At 45.4% G+C, this 24,795-nt stretch overlaps 1 protein-coding gene across 2 annotated transcripts in view; it reads left to right on the top strand.

Annotated features, from left to right (window-relative positions):
* Positions 1–24,795, top strand: part of tfeb (transcription factor EB) — a 136,523-nt gene that overhangs the window by 82,109 nt on the left and 29,619 nt on the right. Inside the window, exons 3-7 of one of the 2 annotated variants that reach the window (XM_014166987.2) lie at positions 2,344–2,454; positions 11,038–11,205; positions 13,333–13,431; positions 13,665–13,814; positions 19,216–19,305. In XM_014166987.2, the coding sequence (XP_014022462.1) occupies positions 2,425–2,454; positions 11,038–11,205; positions 13,333–13,431; positions 13,665–13,814; positions 19,216–19,305 (537 nt within the window). In that variant the 5' untranslated portion in view covers positions 2,344–2,424. Of the gene's footprint in view, positions 1–2,343; positions 2,455–11,037; positions 11,206–13,332; positions 13,432–13,664; positions 13,824–19,215; positions 19,306–24,795 lie in introns of both variants that reach the window. The other variant, XM_014166986.2, reaches the window with a different exon arrangement.

Here is a 24,795-nt window from a genome sequence, read left to right as displayed (position 1 = left end):
ACAGGGAATTTAACTAGAATTAAATGTCAGGAATTGTGAAAAACTGAGTTTAAATGTATTTGCCTAAGGTGTATGTAAACTTCTGACTTCAACTGTATGTCCTTGTGAGTGTTGTTATGCATTAGCGTTAAGCTAAGCAAAAAATGGTCACAGGCCTATCACATAAAGGTTTGCTAGCTAACATGCTAAGCCTTAACCCGCTAGAGCACATCGAGGCATGCTAACATGAAGCTCTGCTTGATCACAGATGTGCAGGAAAGATTAGCATGCTAAGCTAAACGAATGCTAAGCTAAACTTTGTAGTGGACACAGAGGCACTTGTCTCCCTCTGGCAAGCATTCCTACCCGAGCCGATTTGAGTTTTGAGATGTAATCACCCCATTCGTCAAGGTGTATAAATACAGTGTGTGTGTGTGTGGGTGTGTGTGTGTGTGTGTGTGTGTTGGATGGGTATGTTCAGGTAGGTGAGGGTTGTCTTTCAAGTACTTTTAGAGTTATGGGATGGAATAGTGTTGCAAGAAAGAACCTGCTTGAGCACAGGGCCTGTCAGTGTTTTGTTTTGGTAGTAGTAGTGGTGGACAAGAGGTATTTTTGGGGGGTCATGTCATGTTTCTGATATAGTGTATTTGCAGAAGTAAAAGTGGTATAGAATTAGGACATGTAGTGTTAATAGCAGCAGTAGTGGTATTAGTTTGTTCCTAAGTTGAGTGTTGGTTCACTGTGTGTAGTTTGAGGCTTTGCTGTCACGCTGTAGTAGACCGCTCTTGGAGTCAAAAGTGTGTGAGTGTGGACCAGCCAGTGGGCACAAAGCGGGCAGTGTGTGCACCTCAGGCACTGAAATGTACACGGCGGACAACAGGCGGCCTCAGTCCTTCTCAATAGGAGCTGCCCTTCTTATTGTACCTCACACACAATGCGCTTTTTTTTCTCCTCCGCCCCCCCTCTTCTCTCTCGCGCTCTCTCTATGCCCATATATGGGCTGTGTGTCTGATGAAAGGATGAGAAGTCTGCTTTGATTGGTTGGTGCCTCTGGCATGGCTTCTTATTGTGCATCTGGATGAGACGGTAGAAACACACTATCAGGCCACGGCTGCACTTTTATTGACATTGACTCAAATTTGATTACTCTGAAAGGAACAGTCCCAGAAGATAGAATAACACCAGATCAAGAGTAGTTTTAACACTGCTGAAAGGGGAACTCTGGGGCTTTCCTAATTGAGTGACAGGTGGGTGGGTGGTGGAGGAAGGAATGGTGTGGAGGTGGGCGAGGTTGAGGGTGTTCCCTTCGAAAGGCTGCTCACATGACCACCACACAACAACAGGACCACATGACTCCCACATGACTTCCCCAATGGTAACCATGGTTACGCTCCTAGGCTCAAGGCTTGGGCCTGGTGGGGGTTGATCTGATGCTCCTCCACCCTACCCCACTCTTCTCCCCAAACCTCTCCCCACCCATCTTCCACTGCCTCCTTATGCATGGTGTTGTTCAATCTAAACCACCTTGAGGAAAAGGCAATAACAGTGACTTGCGCTTGAGATTCCTTTTTAGTTTCAAACTGTAAATATGTTGTTTTTGTCTTATCCTGAAGACAACATTAATATGATTGAATAGGGCACGTATCTACTCCAAAGATGCCTAAAGACATGTTCTTATGCTGAAAGACTGGCTACTTTGCTAGTCATTCACTAAATTAATAAGATCGTTCATCCTAATGGCATGTTTTTATTAAAGTCACTTGTTTATGTTTACATGATGTGAACACCATAGATGGTACTAAACACATCTAATAGATGTCTGGTGTGTGTGTGTGTGTGTGTGTGTGTGTGTGTGTGTGTGTGTGTGTGTGTGTGTGTGTGTGTGTGACTGGTGTTCCAGTTGTCCTCTCGTCCCCCCTGTTCTAAAGCCCTGGGGTAGCTCCTTGTTAACAGACAGTGAATATATGGCATTGTCTGTGTCTGGTATGGAAACATTTAGAGTGATGTTATTCATTAGATGGCCAGACATCATATGACTGGCTAATACAGCATAAACAGACTGATGTACTGTACAGATATTTACTGTATGTTCGAGCTGTCCTGACTTAGAGCTGTTGAGAGACAGGGGTACATATCTGGAGGGATATGGTGGTAGATTATGTCCTTGTTGATTACAATAATTGATCCATTAGCAATGAATGTGATTGATAGTCTAGTTTTCCTCTGTAGATGATTAGAAGGACATGGTGATTTTGGGTTGGTGGGGTTGATGACCACTGAGACATGAGGCCTTACACTGGATGGACCTGTGTGACCTTGTAACATAGTATTCTAACACCACCTTTTTTCTCTCTTTTCCTTCAGGTTCCTCTCTCTCTCGGGCTGGACTGTGGTGCGTCTGCGTCTGCGTCTGCACGCCCCCCCCTCCCCCCTCGCCCTCCAGCCATGGCCTCGCGAGTAGGGCTGCGTCTGCAGGTAAACATATGTTGAACTGATTGATTGTTCATTTGATTGATTGGTTAACAGACATGTACAGTATTACTGTATACAGTAGACGTATTGACTGACTGACATATTGACTGACGTATTGACTAACTGACTGATGTGTTGACTGACTGACTGACGTGTTGACTGACGTGTTGACTGACTGACTGATTTGTTGACTGACTGACTGATTTGTTGATTGACTGAATGATGTGTTGACTGACTGACTGATGGACATGTTGACTGACTGATGGACGTGTTGCCTGACTTACATGTTGACTGACTGACGTGTTGACTGCTTGACTGACGTGTTGATGGATGTGTTGACTGACTGACTGATGGATGTGTTGACTGACTGACTGATGGATGTGTTGACTGACTGACTGATGGATGTGTTGACTGACTGACTGATGGATGTGTTGACTGACTGACTGATGAATGTGTTGACTGACTGACTGACGGATGTGTTGACTGACTGACTGACTGATGTACTGACTGACGTGTTGACTGACTGATGTACTAACTGACGTGTTGACTGACTGAAGGACGTGTTGACTGACAGACGTGTTGATTGACTGACGGACGTGTTGACTGGTCTGACTGACGTGTTGACTGGTCTGACTGACGTGTTGACTGGTCTGACTGACGGATGTGTTGACGGATGTGTTGACTGATGTACTGACTGACAAGTTGACTGACTGCGTGTTGACTGACTGACTGACTGATGTGTTGCCTGATGTACTGACTGACATGTTGACTGACTGACTGCGTGTTGACTGACTGAGGTGTTGACTGACTGACTGACTGACTGACTGACGGACGTGTTGACTGGCGTACTGACTGACATGTTGAATGACTGACGTGTTGACTGACTGACGTGTTGACTGACTGACGTGTTGACTGACGGGCATGTTGACGGATGTGTTGACAGATGTACTGACTGACTGGCTGCGTGTTGACTGACTGACTGAATGATGTGTTGACTGACTGATGGACGTGTTGCCTGACTGACGTGTTGACTGCTTGACTGACGTGTTGACTGCTTGACTGACGTGTTGACTGCTTGCTTGACTGACGTGTTGACTGCTTGACTGATGTGTTGACTGCTTGACTGATGTGTTGACTGACTGACTGATGGATGTGTTGATTGACTGACTGATGGATGTACTGACTGACTGACTGATGGATGTGTTGACTGACTGACTGACTGACGTGTTGACTGACTGACGTGTTGACTGACTGACGGATGTGTTGACTGACTGACTGACGGATTTGATGACTGACGGATGTGTTGACTGACTGACTGACGGATGTGTTGACTGACTGATGTGTTGACTGACTGATGTGTTGACTGACTGACTGAAGGACGTACTGACTGACTGAAGGACGTACTGACTGACTGAAGGACGTGTTGACTGACTGAAGGACGTGTTGACTGACTGAAGGACGTGTTGACTGACTGAAGGACATGTTGACTGACTGAAGGACATGTTGATTGACTGGACTGACGGACGTGTTGACTGGTATGACGGACGTGTTGACCGGACTGATGGACATGTTGACTGGACTGACTGACGTGTTGACTGAACTGACGGATGTGGTGACGGATGTGTTGACTGATGTACTGACTGACAAGTGTACTGACTGACTGCGTGTTGACTGACTGACTGACGGATGTGTTGCCTGATGTACTGACTGATGTACTACTGACATGTTGACTGACGGACGTGTTGACTGACTGAGGTGTTGACTGACTGACTGACTGACGGACGTGTTGACTGAGATACTGACTGACATGTTGAATGACTGACATGTTGACTGACTGACTGATGTGTTGACTGACTGACTGACGTGTTGACTGACTGACGTGTTGACTGACTGACATGTTGACTGACGGATGTGTTGACTGACTGATGTGTTGACTGACTGACTGAAGGACGTACTGACTGACTGAAGGACGTGTTGACTGACTGAAGGACGTGTTGACTGACTGAAGGACGTGTTGACTGACTGAAGGACATGTTGACTGACTGAAGGACATGTTGACTGACTGAAGGACATGTTGATTGACTGGACTGACGGACGTGTTGACTGGTATGACGGACGTGTTGACCGGACTGATGGACATGTTGACTGGACTGACTGACGTGTTGACTGAACTGACGGATGTGGTGACGGATGTGTTGACTGATGTACTGACTGACAAGTGTACTGACTGACTGTGTGTTGACTGACTGACTGACGGATGTGTTGCCTGATGTACTGACTGATGTACTACTGACATGTTGACTGACGGACGTGTTGACTGACTGAGGTGTTGACTGACTGACTGACTGACGGACGTGTTGACTGAGATACTGACTGACATGTTGAATGACTGACATGTTGACTGACTGACTGATGTGTTGACTGACTGACTGACGTGTTGACTGACTGACGTGTTGACTGACTGACATGTTGACTGACGGATGTGTTGACTGAATGACTGACGTGTTGACTGAACTGACGGATGTGTTGACGGATGTGTTGACTGACGTACTTACTGACTGCGTCTTGACTGACTGACATACTGACTGACATGTGTTGACTGACTGACGGATGTGTTGACTGACTGACGGATGTGTTGACTGACTGACAGATGTGTTGACTGACTGATGGATGTGTTGACTGACTGACTGACATGTTGACTGACTGACTGACATGTTGACTGACTGACGTGTTGACTGACAGACAGATGTGTTGTCTGACAGACGTGTTGACTGACTGACGGATGTGTTGACTGATGTGTTGAGTTGTGTTGACTGATGTACTACTGACATGTTGGCTGACTGACTTATGTGTTGACTGACATGTTGACTGACTGACTGACGTGTTGTCTGACTGACGTTTTGACAGACTCACTGCGTGTTGACTCACTGACTGACGTGTTGACTGACTGACTGATGTGTTGACTGACTGACTGATGTGTTGACTGTCTGACTGATGTGTTGACTGTCTGACTGACGTATTGACTGTCTGACTGACGTGTTGACTGTCTGTTGACTGACGGATGTGTTGACTGACTGATGGATGTGTTGACTGACTGATGTACTGACTGACGTGTTGACTGACTTACTGACTGGCATGTTGACTGACATACTGACTGACTGACATACTGACTGACGTGTTGACTGACTGATATGTTGACTTACTGACGGATGTGTTGACTGACTGATATGTTGACTTGCTGACGGATGTGTTGACTGACTCATGGATGTGTTGACTGACTGACGTATTGACTGACGGATGTGTTGACTGACTGACTGACGGATGTGTTGACTGACTGAGTGACTGACGGATGTGTTGACTGACTGACTGACGTGTTGACTGACTGACTGACGTGTTGACTGACTGACGGATGTGTTGACTGACTGACGGATGTGTTGACTGACTGACTGACGGATGTGTTGACTGACTGACTGACGGATGTGTTGACTGACTGACTGATATGTTGACTGACATACTGACTGATGTACCTACTGACATGTTGACTGACTGACTGACGTTTTGACTGACGGATGTGTTGACTGACTGACTGAGTGACTGACAGATGTGTTGACTGACTGACGGATGTGTTGACTGACATACTGACTGATATGTTGACTAACATACTGACTGATGTACCTACTGACATGTTGACTGACTGACTGACGTTTTGACTGAGGGATGTGTTGACTGACCGACTGACGGATGTGTTGACCAACTGATGGATGTGTTGACCGACTGACGGATGTGTTGACTGATGTACTGACTGACGTGTTGACTGACTGACTGAAGTACTGACTGACGTGTTGACTGACTGACTGATGGATGTGTTGATTGACTGACTGATGGATGTGTTGACTGACTGACTGATGGATGTGTTGAATGACTGACTGACGTGTTGACTGACTGGCGTGTTGACTGACTGGCGTGTTGACTGACTGACTGACTGACGGATGTGTTGACTGACTGACTGACGGATGTGTTGACTGACTGACTGACTGATGTGTTGACTGACTGAAGGACGTACTGACTGACTGAAGGACGTACTGACTGACTGAAGGACGTGTTGACTGACTGAAGGACGTGTTGACTGACTGAAGGACGTGTTGGTTGACTGGACTGACGGACGTGTTGACCGGACTGACGGACATGTTTACTGGTCTGACTGACGTGTTGACTGACTGACTGACGGATGTGTTGCCTGATGTACTGACTGATGTGTTGACTGATGTACTACTGACATGTTGACTGACTGACTGCGTGTTGACTGACTGACTGACGGATGTGTTGCCTGATGTACTGACTGATGTGTTGACTGATGTACTACTGACATGTTGACTGACTGACTGCGTGTTGACTGACTGAGGTGTTGACTGACTGACTGACTGACGGACGTGTTGACTGAGATACTGACTGACATGTTGAATGACTGACATGTTGACTGACGTGTTGACTGACTGATGTGTTTACTGACTGACGTGTTGACTGACTGACGTGTTGACTGAATGACTGACGTGTTGACTGAACTGACGATGTGTTGACGGATGTGTTGACTGACGTACTGACTGACTGCGTCTTGATTGACTGACATACCGACTGACATGTGTTGACTGATGGATGTGTTGACTGACTGATGGATGTGTTGACTGACTGACTGGATGTACTGACTGACTGGATGTGTTGACTGATTGATGGATGTGTTGACTGACTGACGGTTGTGTTGACTGACTTACTGACATGTTGACTGACTGACTGACATGTTGACTGACTGACGTGTTGACTGACAGACAGATGTGTTGTCTGACAGACGGATGTGATGACTGATGTGTTGAGTTGTGTTGACTGATGTACTACTGACATGTTGACTGACTGACTGATGTGTTGACTGACATGTTGACTGACTTACTGACGTGTTGTCTTACTGACGTTTTGACAGACTCACTGCGTGTTGACTCACTGACTGATGTGTTGACTAACTGACTGATGTGTTGACTGACTGACGTGTTGACTGTCTGACTGACGTGTTGACTGTCTGACTGACGTGTTGACTGTCTGACTGACGTGTTGACTGTCTGACTGACGTGTTGACTGTGACTGACGTGTTGACTGTCTGTTGACTGACGGATGTGTTGACTGACTGATGTACTGACTGACGTGTTGACTGACTTACTGACTGACGTGTTGACTGACTTACTGACTGACATGTTGACTGACTGATATGTTGACTGACTGACTGACGTGTTGACTGACTGATATGTTGACTTGCTGATGGATGTGTTGACTGACTCATGGATGTGTTGACTGACTCATGGATGTGTTGACTGACTGACGTATTGACTGACGGATGTGTTGACTGACTGACTGATGGATGTTTTGACTGACTGACTGACGGATGTGTTGACTGACTGACGGATGTGTTGACTGACTGACGGATGTGTTGACTGACTGACTGACGGATGTGTTGACTGACTGACTGACAGATGTGTTGACTGACTGACTGACGGATGTGTTGACTGACATACTGACTGATGTGTTGACTGACATACTGACTGATGTACCTACTGACATGTTGACTGACTGACGGATGTGTTGACTGACTGACGGATGTGTTGACTGACATACTGACTGATATGTTGACTAACATACTGACTGATGTACCTACTGACATGTTGACTGTCTGACGTTTTGACTGAGGGATGTGTTGACTGACCGACTGACGGATGTGTTGACCAACTGATGGATGTGTTGACTGACTGACGGATGTGTTGACTGACATACTGACTGATATGTTGACTAACATACTGCCTGATGTACCTACTGACTTGTTGACTGACTGACTGACGTTTTGACTGAGGGATGTGTTGACTGACCGACTGACGGATGTGTTGACCAACTGATGGATGTGTTGACCGACTGACGGATGTGTTGACTGATGTACTGACTGACGTGTTGACTGACTGACTGACGTGTTGACTGACTGACTGAAGTACTGACTGACTGACTGACTGACGTGTTGACTGACTGACGTACTGACTGACTTGTTGACTGACGTACTGACTGACTTGTTGACTGTCGGACGTGCTGACTGACCTACAGACTGACTGACGTACGTACTGCCAGACGTGTTGACTGAAATACTGATAGACGTTTTGACTGACTGATGTGTTGACTGATGTACTTACTGACTTACTTGTTGACTGATGTACTTACTGACTTACTTGTTGACTGATGTACTGACTGACTGTCTTGTTGACTGACATACTGACTGACTTGTTGACGTACTGACGTGTTGACTGTATGACATATTGATGTGTTGACTGACGTACTGACGTGGTGACTAACTGACGTACTAACATGTTGACTAACTGACAAACAGATGTGTTGACTGACTGACGGAGGTGTTGACTGACTGATGTGTTGACTAACTGTAGTGTTGATTGACTGACTTACGTACTGACTGACGTGTTGACTGACTGACTGACTGACGTGTTGACTGACATACTCACTGAAGTGTTGACTGACTGGCGTGTTGACTGACGTGTTGACTGATGTGTTGACTGACATGTTGATGTTGACTGACATGTTGATGTTGACTGACTGACGTGTTGACGTTGACTGACTGACGTGTTGACGTTGACTGACGGACGTGTTGACTGACTGACGGACGTGTTGACTGACTGACGGACGTGTTGACTGACTGACGGACGTGTTGACTGACTGACGGACGTGTTTGACTGACTGACGGACGTGTTGACTGACAGGGATGTGTTGACTGACTGACAATCGGAAGTGTTGACTGACTGACTGACGTGTTGACTGACGTACTGACTGACTGACATACTGACTGATATGTTGACTGACTGACTGATATGTTGACTTACTGACGGATGTGTTGACTGATTGATGGATGTGTTGACTGACTGTCGTATTGACTGACTGACGTATTGACTGACGGATGTGTTGACTGACTGACTGACGGATGTGTTGACTGACTGACTGACGGCTGTGTTGACTGACTGACTGACGGATGTGTTGACTGACTGACTGACGGATGTGTTGACTGACTGACGGAAGTGTTGACTGACTGATGGACGGACGGATGTGTTGACTGACTGACTGACGGATGTGTTGACTGACTGACTGACGGATGTGTTGACTGACTGACTGACGGATGTGTTGACTGACTGACGGAAGTGTTGACTGACTGACGGATGTGTTGACTGACTGACGGATGTGTTGACTGACTGACAGATGTGTTGACTGACTGACGTGTTGACTGACTGATGGACGGACGGACGTGTTGGCTGACTGAATGACGGACGTGTTGACTGACTGACTGATGTGTTGACTGATTGATGTACTGACAGACTGACATGTTGACCGACTGATGTACTGACTGAGTGACTTGTTGACTGACTGATGTGTTGACTGACTGACGTACTGACCGACTGATGTGTTGACTGACGTACTGACCGACTGACATGTTGACTGACTACTGACTGACGTACTGACTGACTGAGTGATGTGTTGACTTACTGACGTGTTGACTGACTGAGTGACGTACTGACTGAGTGACGTGTTGACTTACTGACGTGTTGACTGACTGACGTATATGTGTTGACTGACTGACGGATGTGTTGACTGACTGACTGACTGACTGGCGTGTTGACTGACTGAATGATGTGTTGACTGAAGGACGTGTAAACTGACTGAAGGACGTGTTGACTGACTGACGGACGTGTCGACTGACTAACGTGTCGACTGACTGATGTGTTGACTGACTGACGTACTGACTGATGTGTTGGCTGACTGACTGACCGACTTGACGTTTTAACTGACTGACGTACTGACTGACTGTTGTGTTGACGGATGGATGGACTGGCGTGTTGACAGACGTACTGACGTGTGGACTGACTGACGTGTGGACTGACTGACGTGTGAACGGACGGATGGGAGTGTTGACGGACGAACGGGTTGACTGACTGACTGACGTGTTGACTGATGGATGGATTGCGTGATGTGTTGACTGGCTGACGGACGGATTGATTGATGTGTTGACTGACTGACTAATGTGTTGACGGATTGCCTGACGGACGGACGTGTTGACGGACGGATGTGTTGACTGACAGACTGACGGACTGACGTACTGACTGATGTGTTGACTGACTGACTGACCGACTTGACATTTTAACTGACTGACTGTTGTGTTGACGGACAGACGGACTGGCGTGTTGATGGACGGACTGACGTGTGGATGGACGGATGTGTGGACGAACGGATGGGAGTGTTGATGGACGAACGGGTTGACTGACTGACGTGTTGACTGACTGACTGACGTGTTGACTGACGGATGGATTGCCTGATGTGTTGACTGGCTGACGGACGGATTGATTGATGTGTTGACTGACTGACTAATGTGTTGACTGATGGACGGATTGCCTGACGGACGGATGTGTTGACTGACAGACTGACGGACAGATGTGTTGACGGACGGACGGATGGACTGACGGACTGATTCATGTACTGACTGAGTGATGTATGTATTGTCAGCTGATGCGAGACCAGCTGCAGCAGGAGGAGCAGCGGGAGCGGCAACTGCAGCAGAATGCGGCGCTGCAGTACATACAACAGCAGAGTATGTCTGCCCCTGCACCCAGCCCTGCCATCAACGCTCCACAACACTACCAGAGCATGCAGGTTCCTGTTGAGGTGCTCAAGGTAAGATATAGAGTAGATGTGTTTTTGTTCTCTGGGATCGTGCACATTCAATCAACACCCACATCAGAGGGTGGAGGGAGGCAGGGTCAAGGGGAGGGAAGGAAGGATATCGGCGGAAAAACTTAAAGAAAGTTTCATATGGGCTGTGCTGTTGCTGCAGATCAAACAGACACCCACATCCACAATACACAACCACATCTCAAACACAAACTCACCCAAATACAGCTCTCCTGGCCCCGGCCTGGTCTACTGTAGTGGTCCTAACCTACTGACTAGCTTGAGATACAGGCACATAATTCTGACTTTCACCTAAATCGTGCAATGATGTCAATAGGAGATTTGGGAAAACATTGTGCCAATCTTAAATTAGGATTCACGTTTAAATTCATTAGAAGTGCACTGTGCCAAGAGGGGAGATGGGGAGAGGGGATAGAGAAGGGAAAATGGAAGATGAAGAATGGAGAGGGGATATGTGAAAAAGAGAATGGGGATTTGTGAAATAGAAAATGCACACTGGAGTTGATAAAGAATGGGGAGATTTAGGGAATAGAAAAATGGAGAGAGAAAGAGGGGAGAGGTTCAGGCAGAGCAAGAGAGGGGGATTTAGGAGTAGGGGTAATCCTCTCACGTGTTGCTGAGGGTCAGCCAGCCAGCCAGCCTCACTGAGCACCTCCCAGGGAGGAGTGGAGGTGATCAGGACTGGATCAGTGCTGCAAGCTGGACTGGACTGGAGAGAGGTCGATTCAGCAAAGACGGAGAGAAGAAAACAGAGGGAGATAGAGATAGAAAGAGAAAAATGCGGTGGAACAGCAACAAGGTAGGGTGCTGGAGAATCAGTCTTCATCATGGTGTGTGTGTGTGTGTGGAGAGATGACAGACAGGAGAGTAAGATACTGTATGTCAGAGGCAAGGAGATAAAGGTTAGCTGACATTTTGCCTGATTCCACAGATACGTGTGGAGTGTACATACGGGTCTTCCTGTCATTGTCGCTCTGTCACTGTCGCTCTGTCACTGTTTCTCTGTTTCTGTCTGTGTAGTGGGTTCATACTGTATAAGTGTGTGTGTAAATGTAAGGAGAGGCAAAGGTGGGTGTTTAAAACTATGCATCAGTGTTGAAATGAATTTCCTCCAAGTAGTGAGCAATGCTCCACTCTATATCTCCACCTCTGTACTGTTGACAGTTGTTGGTTGAAGACAGTCTACCATTCCTTTCACTTAGTGCATGTGGAGTTTATTTGTTCTGAGTGAGACATTTGGTATGTCAATAGTTGCGGTTACTGTTTAGTCCTTGTGGGCCCATGGCAACGTGTCACTGACACTCTTTAAGCTGACAGTTATTCAACTGTAAATAAACACACCCACACTTACTCATGGATAACACACACACACACACACACACACACACACACACACACACACACACACACACACACACACACACACACACACACAAATAGGCACGCACTAATTGATCAGTACCGTAGCTTATTAACGGCTGTAAATAGGCCTACTTCAGCCCATTTTGATATAATCTAGAGGGGTATACTACAAAGCAGGATCAATGACTTAGCCAGCTAATTTTGATAAGCAACCAGAAATAGCTATTGGTTTTCTGGTTCATTAAGAAAGCTAAACTGTATTTTTGGTTGTTCAGTCAATTAGGCCATGCCCATTTTAAGCTTATCTTTCCAAAAAACTGAAAGGGTAGTATAACCCCTGTGGTGTGTTATACAATCTGACGTGTGTGGGGGGGGGGGGGTCATCTCTTAGAGTAGTAGGAGCATAAGGAATCGCTGATCTCTGCTCTTTGATGTGAAAGAATGAGGCCAAGCCATAACAGTACCCCCCTTGCCCTATTCTCTACACTACTCCTACACCCCTGGTCAGGCCTGGGGACTTACTATGGGCTTTACTATGGGCTCTACTGTAGGATTACAGGAACAGTGTTGTGGTTCCATGAACAACATAGGCCTACTGTTGTGGGTCATACCCAATGGACAACCAGTACGCAATGTTGAATAACATGTTTAAGAGAGAATTCACTAATGTATGCCTAAAATGATGAGCAGTTTGATGTGAACTGCGTGATTAAGCCTTGGTGTGCTGTGTTACCTGTGTGTGTACAGGTCCAGACTCACTTGGAGAATCCTACAGACTACCACATCCGCCAGTCCCAGAGACAACAGGTGAAGGAGTACCTCTCCACCACCTATGCCACCAAGCAGGTACCTCGCTGTCTGTCTGTCTGTCTGTCTGTCTGTCTGTCTGTCTGTCTGTCTGTCTGTCTGTCTGTCTGTCTGTCTGTCTGTCTGTCTGTCTGTCTGTCTGTCTGTCTGTCTGTCTGTCTGTCTGTCTGTCTGTCTGTCTGTCTGTCTGTCTGTCTGTCTGTGCCTCTTTCCCTTCCTCCCTCTTTCTTCAACACACACACACTCCTTCTCCCTCTCTCCTCTCTGTGCAGACGGTGCATGCAGTAACAGGTGTGGTGCAGCCCTCCCCTCCCCCTCCCCACCACTCCCCCCTGCTCCGTACGGAGCAGCTCATCACAGGAAACAGTGCCCCCAACAGCCCCATGGCCATGCTCAACATCAGCTCCAGCCATGAGAACGAGGTACACGAGGTACTTATACACACACGTGCACATATACAATCCATACGTGCGCACAGATGTAATCTTTACGCCAGCCAGGTCATTCAGATTGGCGTTGAAATTGGACGTTTATCCATGTCCTGAGGACGTCGGGAAATGCCTTCAAAACCAGCCACTAGGGGCAGCGGTGAGCACTATTAGTCACGTAGGATTAGGTTTTGCTAGGGCGCTGTGGATTAGGGATGTGACAAATGTACAATTTTGCTTAAAGTTTAAACCGGCATTTTTTTAAATCGTTTCAATGTTTAATTATTATTTTTTTTTTTAAATGTCAAGTTCACAATTCAGATGTGATTCTGTATGTGACCTCTAGGGGGCGATGCAGTTCATTCTACCGCAGTCCTGGATTATACCTACCTACTGGTCGTCACTAGTTACCATAGCCACAAAGTCATAAAGCCTGCCTATTTCTACAATTGTTCTTCTTAAAATGTGATTCTAACTTTAACCATTAAATGAACCACACTGCTATCCTTATGCCTAACCCTAGCCTTACATTAAGACTCCAAAAAATGTTAACAGTTTACATTCATTTTTATGATATATCCAATTTTCACATTGTGGCTGTGGTAACTAGTGGAAACACTAACAGATGGTGCTAACCTTACTGCTGTCCCAAACCCACTCAGCAAAAATGGTATTAATACCATTTTACGGTCTCCGTTGTGTGCCTCTCCTCCATGTTCTCAGTTGTCAGTACGTACTTCGTGTCCCACTTCTCATCAATGTGATGGATCGTTGCAGTGATCTATGACGGAATGTTCATAGACGTCCAACAAGTCTGATTCTAGATATGCCGTTAGGGTATTGAAGCCAACATCCTTTACCATTGACAATGGCTGCAAATCATCTGCAATCATTTCTGTAATCAGCGCTGTGATTTTCTCACTCTGTCTCTTATCACACTGTTGTCAGCAACAGGTGCATCTCTACTGCCACTGTAGCTCAAATCCACCTCGCATTAGGTATTTGTTTAATTTGTACTTTTCCCTTTATGATGATGATGATGATCGTGCCTGTTAGTGGTAGTTTTGTGTTAACTAGATAATTTTTTGTAAAATGTGATGTAAAAAAAAAAATATATAATTTAGGTTAGGGATTTTTTTCTAAACGTTAACGATCCCGATGTCGTTTAAACTTTCACACCCCTATTGTGAGTTGGAATGGTGGATGGGTGTAATACCAGTCGTGGATTTTTATTTTATTTTTGGTTTTTAACCCTATCCCAAACCTTAACCCTTAACTATTCATAATGAGTGCCTAAACTCAACCTTAACTTTGAAATTTGACATTTGGAGAAAATGAACGAAACAGAGCAACAAAAACACGTCAGAATTTGATGTTTGGAGAACGTGGATGAATTTCTAATTCTACAATGAGACTGGGAGCTTGTTGCATACACACAGTGATCTTCAACGATCCTGGAGAGCTACTGAATTGGAGACCGCTGGCATAAAAACAGTCCATAAACACACAGATGCAGACACAAAAAGCTGATTGTGGACTATAGGAAAAGGCGGGCCGAACAGGCCCCCATTAACATCGACGGGGCTGTAGTGGAGCGGGTCGAGAGTTTCAAGTTCCTTGGTGTCCACATCACCAACGAACTATCATGGTCCAAACATACCAAGACAGTCGTGAAGAGGGCACGACAAAACCTTTTCCCCCTCAGGAGACTGAAAAGATTTGGCATGGGTCCCCAGATCCTCAAAAGGTTCTACAGCTGCACCATCGAGGGCATCCTGACCGGTTGCATCACCACCTGGTATGGCAACTGCTCGGCATCTGACCGTAAGGCGCTACAGAGGGTAGTGCCCCAGTACATCAGTACATCACTGGGGCCAAGCTTCCTGACATCCAGGACCTATATAATAGGTGGTGTCAGAGGAAAGCCCATAAAATTGTCAGAGACTCCAGTCACCCGAGTTATAGACCGTTTTCTCTGCTACCGCACGGCAAGCGGTACCGGAGCACCAAGTCTAGGACCAAAAGGCTCCTCAACAGCTTCTACCCCCAAGCCATTAGACTGCTGAACAATTCATAAAAATCGCCACTGGACAATTTACATTGACACCTCCCCCCCTCCATACACTGCTGCTACTCGCTGTTTGTTTGTTACCTATGCATAGTCACTTCGCCCCCACCTACATGTACAGATTACCTCAACTAGCCTGTATCCCTGCACACTGACTCGGTACCGGTGCCCCCTGTATATAGCCTCATTATTCTTATTGTGTTACTTTTTATTTAAGCCTACTTGGTAAATATTTTCTTCTTCTTGAACTGCACTGTTGGTTAAGGGCTTTTAAGTAAGCATTTGACGATAAAGTCTAAACTTGTTGTATTCGGCACGTGGCAAATAAAGTTTGATTTTACACACAAAAAGACTTGCACACAATTACAACGCGGATATACACTCGCACACTGAACACAAACGCGTGTTTGAAAACGCTCTTGTGCTAAAGGTCATGTCTAGACTAACAGAAAAACCTGTCTCAGCTGTGATAATCTGAGAAAGTGTTGTATTGTAATTCACTGTGTTTCTGAGGGCCTTTGACCTGATCTCAACAAGACATGTCATAAAGCATGTACACATTCTCTTGGTCCATAAATCCTAGAAATGTGTGGGATTTGACATATATAACCCTGTAATATCTCCTATACAACTTTGATTACCAGCCTGTATAAAGATATGGTTTAGGGATTATGTTATTTTCTTCACAGTTTATGGAGACATAATAACTTTTATTGCACCTTGTTATGAGGGAGCTGGGTCTGAGCCAATGTCACCTCTAAAATCTCTGCTTTTCGTGTGTGTGTTTGTGCGTGTGAAATTGTGTGTGTATGAAGACTGGCTATTGATCTCGGTGGCATCCACAGACTCATGGCCAGCTCTATAAAGGTGTCACCCAAAGGTCGCTGTGTTAGCTAACTGAGACTAACTTGCTCTGATTGTCATTGCACTTTAAATGCTCCATTATGGCCTTGGTAAAGTAATTAGAGTTTAACGAATGACAGGGGATAGCAGACACTGCAAGGCCCTTTGAACCCCACAGACTTTGGTACACACACACGCATGCAGCTTAACTGCACCGGCATCTTCTACAGACCTGAGCAGACCACCAACTGCAGAGTTCAGAAGTGCATCCCACAACTACAAGAGACAAACAACAGAACCGTTAGTTAACCTTAACTCCCGCTCAGTTAGCAGAACAGTTAACCAACACTGCTGAGCCGAAAGGCTCAAGTCCTCTGTGACGATATGGATTTATGCACACTGTCTAATCTGCCATTAGGCCCTATATTGAAATAGCGTGCTATTTCTCTTATGCATTTTGCCATTTATTTCTAGAAGTATTATACTGCACATGACTATATTATTCTTCAGCTCCTTTGTAAGCAGTAAGTTACTGTTTATAGTTCATGTCCAGTTCGGTAGGGACATTTTTGTATGGAAAGTTATTTTCATGTAATCGGTTCGACACAAATTGCGGTTATTTTCCTGTCTCTAACCTTCCAGAGTGAAACGATGTTTCTGTGCACAGATTCATCGTAACACTCACGAGTTAGAGACTCTTTTTCATTCTGTTAATGCTTTCCTTTGTTCATACTTCCCACGTTGTGTCGGTGCTCCTTGTGTCCTGTCTGGGGCAGGAGCGTGCGCTCCTTTGTGCACCGCTATATGTTACTGGGTTGCCGTCATTCGCCGGTTCCATTCATGTAAGAATGACTGTTTAACAGGGTGTACATGAAAGCGGTCACGTCTGTTTTAGACAGGATTTATGTAATGGGGTCATTATGAGTAAGCCAGTTACATTTGTATACCAGTTATGTGGTTACTTGTCATTGGACATGGATATGTCCCAGGGAGGGGCTTAGAGGATAGAAGTGCCTGTTTTGGTGTTTCTGGGTAGATTGGGTTTGGTGACAGTGGGGAGGCTGCTTGAGCCTGGTTACCCCCAACCTGTTATAGCTATGGAAGCGACAGCGTAAGCCTGTTTTAGGCTTAGTGCAGTTTATTTTGTTTGACAAGTAAGTCTATTGTTTATCTTGTAAATATTCATCGCCGGCTATCAGTGTTGAACACTTTTAAATAAATATGGACACCTTTGCAACACCGCATCTCTACGTTACCTATTTCACATCCTGTTAGAGAGAAACATAGACCATTACGTACTGTGTGTTGCAGTCCAACCAAGGTGTAATATTGTAGATTGAAGGATAAGCTTATTGTGGTCAATGAAAGTTCAATAAAAAGTTAATGATAAGTGTATAGTACAAGTCATCATATTAACACTTTATTTGGATAGTCCATCTGAAGATGCACTACAGATTATCTACTAACCTTATCCTAACCCTGAACTTAACCCTTACCCTAACCCTTCTTCTTAACCTAACCTTAGCAAGTAGTTGCTTATCAACAGATAGTTTGTTGATAGTATGACCATCTGAAGAGCATCTACAGATGGAAAGTCGGGACTATCCAAATGAAGTGTGACCGTCGTCATAATTCATTTTAACCAAAGATTATGGATATACTGACAAGATAGAGGGCTCTCCGCCCTAAACAATGGGAGTTGTGGTCCACAAAGTGGCACGGGGGGCTGTCTAGCTTCCTCCTATCCTTTCTTTGGGTTGGTGGACACGTCTCATTATTGTAATCCTTTTTTGAATATTCAATGAGGGTTGTTGACGGCAACTTTGAGAAAAAACACTTCATATTGGCGTTGTCTGGAGATGGAGGTTGCCTGTATTCAATGGAGAGAGATGCTATGCTACTAGCCTCATGCCATGAATATGCATAGCCGTCTCCAGACAACTCCGATATTACAGGTTTTTTCTCAAAGTTGCCGGAATGACACGTCCAACTTGTATCAGTACGCTCGTAACAACTTAAGCATTACGAAACTTCTATTAGATAAAAATGTCTGAATGAACCTCACGTAGCAAATAAGCCATTAATTTCTTTGTTGACCAAATTCGACATTCTCTCATTGACCTCCATACAAAAACTCCTTGCATGGTGGGCGAAACAACGAAAAACGCCACCTGCTGGACGGAATCAGATTTTCAGCCGAGTTGATCCCTTCACTTCCTGTCTGTTCTAACACATTTTTCAGAGAGCTGTTTCACACTTCAGTGTTAATGCATTCCATATTATATAGGAATCTCACTTTATCCACCAATGTATAGCACCTACAGTATCTGCAAGAAACACATCTTATGTGATAATAAAGTTGATCGTCTCTCTATGCACAACATGGCTGCCTTAGTCTGTCTGAATATATTCTCTGGTATCACTGATCTAAATGTATATTAATGTAGATGTATATTAACAATTTTTCCCTCGTTGTTGGCACAGATGGATGAGGTCATCGATGACATCATCAGCATGCAGTCGAGCTATGATGACATCCAGCAGTATATTGACCCTCTTCAGATGTCCAACACTGTAAGTATTAAACCATACAGTCACTACTTACCTATAGAACAGCATTTTCACCTGGGTGGGATTGTCAAAGGTTGAACACTTGAACTGGGTTGAAATGCTTACGTAAAGGAAAAGGTGGGTTACGTGAATGGGTGTTGAGATAAGACTTATATTTTAGGGCAATTCCACAGTAACTGAGTGACACTGACACTCAGATCTTTAACTTTAAAATGTATGTCAAACCAAAACCAGTGATTGCAAAGTCAAGCAAACCATACAACTCTATGCACAATGACTACATTTAACAATTTCCACTGAAGATTTTCCAAAAATACATTAACATGAACAGTGCCTATGCAAAGTTTGGTAACAGAATGACGGCACAAACAGAACAAACCGTCATTCTGTTACCCAACTTTGCATTTGCACTGTTCTTCATGTTAGTGTTTTTGTAAAATGAAGTGAATATTGTTAAAAGTACTCCTTGTGCGTTTCTTCAACAGAGGGGTTGTCTGGTTTGTATAACGTTGCAGTCGTTGATTTTCGTTTGACAGACATTTTAATGTGAAATATCTGAGTCTGTGTCCCCCTGTTACCCTTCTCATCCCTCTATCCTTATCTACCTCTAACCCCTGTCTTACCCCCTCTTGTCTTTTTTGGTCCACGTCCGCCCCTCCCTGTGTGAGTCAATGGGGTGATTATGCCGACTCATCAGGACTGAGGCTGTGACTGGGCTCTGAGAGGAGAAAGAGACTCCTTGTTCCGTTTATCAGAATCCCTCCTTCTTTAGCTACAGGCTCCTCCGTGTGTTTGTGTCCCATCTTAAAACTACCGTTGCTGTTTTGCTACTGTTATTGTTGTTGCTGCTGTTGCATGAAACTTCCCAAACTTCAAAATGGCTGATATTTGATGTTGACTGGGGGGCATTTGGCCTGTGGCTGTTTGTTCCTCAGTGTTTAATGAATAACTGCTGATCTATAGTGGCTTCAATCAGCTGTCTGCTGCTGCCTTCCCACCCCAGGGGAAACCTTCAGTTGGCTTAAAGGAATCTAAGTATTTCATTGATTTAAATTATTGATGTGAAGTGCTGTGGTTTCAGAGACCAAGATAGGCATTCGTAGTCCTAAAAAAATGCAGTGGTCCAAGAGTGTCCATCTTAGAGCAGAAGCACAGAGCTCTGTGTTTAAAGGAATGGCTCCGAATTAACAATTAAACCACCGCCAGTTAGAGTTCAACTTGTTTACAAGGCATTCAGAAAGGGAGGAGGAGGAGAAGGAGGGGAACAGGGGATGAGGGTCATTTGTGAGAGGGAAAAACAGGCTGAAAGTCCAGTTAGGGGAAAGTTCACTTAAGCGGTGTGGAGAGGTAGAAGAGAGAGGGATTTGGTGAGACGGAGGTTAGTCTCTGAGGGCTGGAGTGAGTGCGCAAGTAAGTGTTAGAGAGAGAGAGTGTGTGAGAGACAGAGTAAGAGAGTGAGAGCGCACAGGCCCACAGAAGGAAGGATGAAGGAGATGAATAAGACGTATGCCATCGTGGAGATGATAGACGGGGAACAGATCCAACTGGTAAGAAGTCTGCGTTTTACTGTGTGTGTGCGTGTGTGCATTTGTGTGATCTATGTGTGGCTGGGGAATATAAGATTTGTGTGTTTGTTCGCCCATCTTGGTCAGTATTGAGGAAGGCTAGTTAGAGTTATGCCCCCCTGCACCCCCCTCTGGGGTTGGTGAGGGCTGGGGCTGGAGCCGGGGCAGGGGGTCAGCTCTAACTCCCAGCATCAGGTCTCTGATTAGGGGATGAGCCTAGCCCTCGGGCGCCTGGGGCTGGAGGCTGAGAGGGAGCAGCTCTTTGATATGGTAGCGGTTGAACTGAGCCCTACCACTGTGGGCAAACTTCCAGTGGGGGACATGCTCGGCCATAAGAGATTAGACACACAATAGGATGTTAATTGTCCAGCATGAAGGTCGCTGCTGGCCTCTCTTTGGCCCAGCTCCCTCAGCCCCTCTCTGTGTGTGTTTATGCACAATGCATCTGAGTGGAATAGAATGGCATTCTCTGGGTTTATCTCTTGGTGCTCATGCTTCAGTTGATTGGCTCTTGATTACTCAGTGTGTGTGATGATACTCAATCTCATAGTCATTGATTAGATTGTTATTTTACTATTGATTGGCTCTCAGGGAGCTAAGTTGAGCCATATGGAACTCTGATTTGCACACAGGGACAGTGGTATAGTGTGTGTGTGTGTGTGTGTGTGTGTGATAGTGGCTCCGTGCATGAATGCAGCTCTCTGGAGGGACTATTGATGGTGGTTGCTACAATGTTGCCCCAGATGTTGCCCCAGTATTTTTTGTTTGGTGTAGTCTGATTTAATATACAGGCCTCTAAATAGTTCTGCTGTTCTTTCTCTTGGTCTCTCTCTGTCTCTGTCTGGTCCCTGTGGTCCCTGTGCTCTGCTGAGATGTGTATAATGAGATCCCTCAGGACTTATGTTAGTTACCTTACACATCTCCTCTCTGTTTTTGGAGGTTCTCGCCTCGTTAGCTTTTCTTAAACACAGAGTTTTCCCCCTGATGAATGAAACTCATCTGCTAATCTGTGACCAGGATTATCGCGGTAAACTCTGTGGAATCTGGGAGTTTAAGGAAATCTTGGGAATGCCGCCGAGAGAATACTAAGCATGACTGAGCTGGGTCTGAATGTGTGTGAGAGAAAGTTTGTTATAAAATGGATCGTTTCTCTCTCTGTGTGTGTGTGTGGGCGATGTGAGACAGCAAGAGTCAGTGGTTTGAGACTAAAGCATTTTGGTTGAGAGGGGGCGAGGAAAGGTGAGGAGAGGGTTTCACCTAACTTAACTGCATGTCCCTGGTTTGATAAAGGAGAGGAAGACCCTACTGATGATGGGATATCCCTTTGATCAGTGTAGATCTGAGGTCTCGATCCACATAGCCTGTAGTTTTACTATGTGTGTGAGACACCTGGCTGCACTTCAGTTGTCTCAATGATAAGGTATCTGGCTCTCTTATCTGTCAAGCCTCATTAGTATTGTAGAATAGACATTCATCAACATCCTCAAGTTTTTCTATTATTGTAAACCAGCACGTTTCATCACCAATCCCTCATGAGGGACGTTGACTAGTAGTAGCCATAGGGACTGCTTCAGAACTTATACAGAGGACACCGCTAGTCTTCCACACAGATGCTGGGTTACAGATGGGGTCAGAGAATCCACAAAAAGACTTTGACCTGCCACCAGACAGTGCCTCAAAACCTAACGTATCCCTGCCCCACCACTCCACCCTGGACTTGAACAGCCTTTACGACCAGGTCCACCTCTACAAGGCAGCAATCCCAACTTTTGCCAGGACCCTGAAGGACGTCACCCTCAACCGTAGCTCCAGCACCTCACACAGGAGCCACAGAGCAACGGACACCCAGACCTGCAAGACCCCCCTCCCGAAGGACCACACCCAGACCACAGCATCACCAGCCACACCCCAACCAGCTAAGACAAAGCAAACCCTGGACACACCCTGTATAGGCTCCCCCATAACAGACCTATGCCCCTTCTGCCCACCCCATGCACACTGCGGCAATGACCTCAACATGACAACAGGACATACTGTATGCTCAGGCCGTGAGCAGAGAAACAGGCCCAAGCCCCACTATTACACCTGCCCAAGCCCCATCCTGCAACCCAAGAGGTATGTGTCAGATGCTCAACATGCTCTACTCTCACCTACTGTGATGGTCCAGACCTAAACCACACAAAACCAACACTAGACACTATGGAACACAAAGCTTTTACGATCTCATCATGGAATGTACAAGGTCATCTGCCTTTGGCCTAAAGAGCAGGAATCCAGACTTCATCAAAGCAATTGGAAATACAGACATTGTCATCCTACAAGAAACATGGTATAGAGGAGACGGACCCACTGGTTGCCCTCTAGGTTACAGAGAGCTGGTAGTCCCAACCATCAAACTACCAGGTGTGAAACAGGGAAGAGACTCAGGTCTTACGCTAATTTGGTATAGAGCAGATCTAACCCACTCTATTAAATTAGTATAAACAGGAACATTTTACATCTGGCTAGGCATTAATAACGTACGACGGACCACATAATTCACCCTTCACACCCCAATTGACAAGCAAACAAACCAAAACAAAGGCAAAGTCTTCTCATGCTCATGCATGAGGGTCTGCTATACAAATTGGGAAATGATGTTGGGGGGGAAAATATACGACATTATAAAATCCATGTACACAAACAACAAGTGTGCGTTTAACATTTCTTTCCACAGGGCCGGGGGGTGAGACAGGGATGCAGCTTAAGCCCCATCCTCTTCACCGTATATATCAATGAGCGAGGGCACTAGAACAGTCTGCAGCACCATCTGGCTAAAAATACTTTAATCAGTTATAGAACCCATTGCCCTTCACTGTTGTGAGGTCTGGGGTCCGCTCACCAACCAACAATTCACTAAATGGGACAAACACCAAATTGAGATTCTGCATGCAGAATTCTGCAAAAATATCCTCCATGTACAACATAAAACACCAAATAAGGCATGCAGAGCAGAATTAGGCCAATACCTGCTTTCCAAAATCAAAAGAGCTGTTAAATTCTACAACCACCTAAAAGGAAGCTACTCCCAAACCTTCCATAACAAAGCCATCACCTACAGAGAAATGAACCTGGAGAAGAGCCCCCTAAGCAAGCTGGTCCTGGGGCTCTGTTCACAAACACACCCCACAGAGCCCCAGCACAGCAACACAATTAGACCCAACCAAATCATGAGAAAACAAAAAGATAATTACTTGACACATTGGAAAGAATTGACCAAAACACAGAACTCAAATGCTATTTGGCCCTAAACAGAGAGTACACAGTGGCAGAATACCTGACCACTGTGACTGACCCAAACTTAAGGAAAGCTTTGACTATGTACAGACTCAGTGAGCATAGCCTTGCCATTGAGAAATGCCGCCGAAGGCAGACCTGGCTCTCGAGAAGACAGGCCATGTGCACAATGTCCACAAAATGAGGTGGAAACTGAGCTGCACTTCCTAACCTCCTGCCAAATGTATGACCATATTAGAGACACACATTTCCCTCAGATTACACAGACCCACAAAGAATTGGGTGATATACTACAGTGTGCCATCACAGCAGCAAGATTTTGGACCTGCTGCCACAAGAAAAGGGCAACCATTGAAGAACAAACACCATTGTAAATACAACCCATATGTTTATTTATTTTCCCTTTTGTACTTTAACTATTTGCACATCATTACAACACTGTATATAGACATAATATGACATTTGAAATGTCTTTATTCTTTTGGAACTTTTGTGAGTAATATTTACTGTTCATTATTATTGTTAACTTTTGTTTATCTATTTCACTTGCTTTGGCAATGTAAACATATTTCCCATGCCAATAAAGCCCTTGAATTGAATTGAATCAAGCCATACAGAGATAAGAGAGAAGGGATGATTGTGTGTATGTCAG

This window comes from Salmo salar, chromosome ssa22 (genome assembly GCF_905237065.1).
Source record: "Salmo salar chromosome ssa22, Ssal_v3.1, whole genome shotgun sequence".
Taxonomy (NCBI): domain Eukaryota; kingdom Metazoa; phylum Chordata; class Actinopteri; order Salmoniformes; family Salmonidae; genus Salmo; species Salmo salar.
This window is presented reverse-complemented; position numbering and strand designations above follow the sequence as displayed.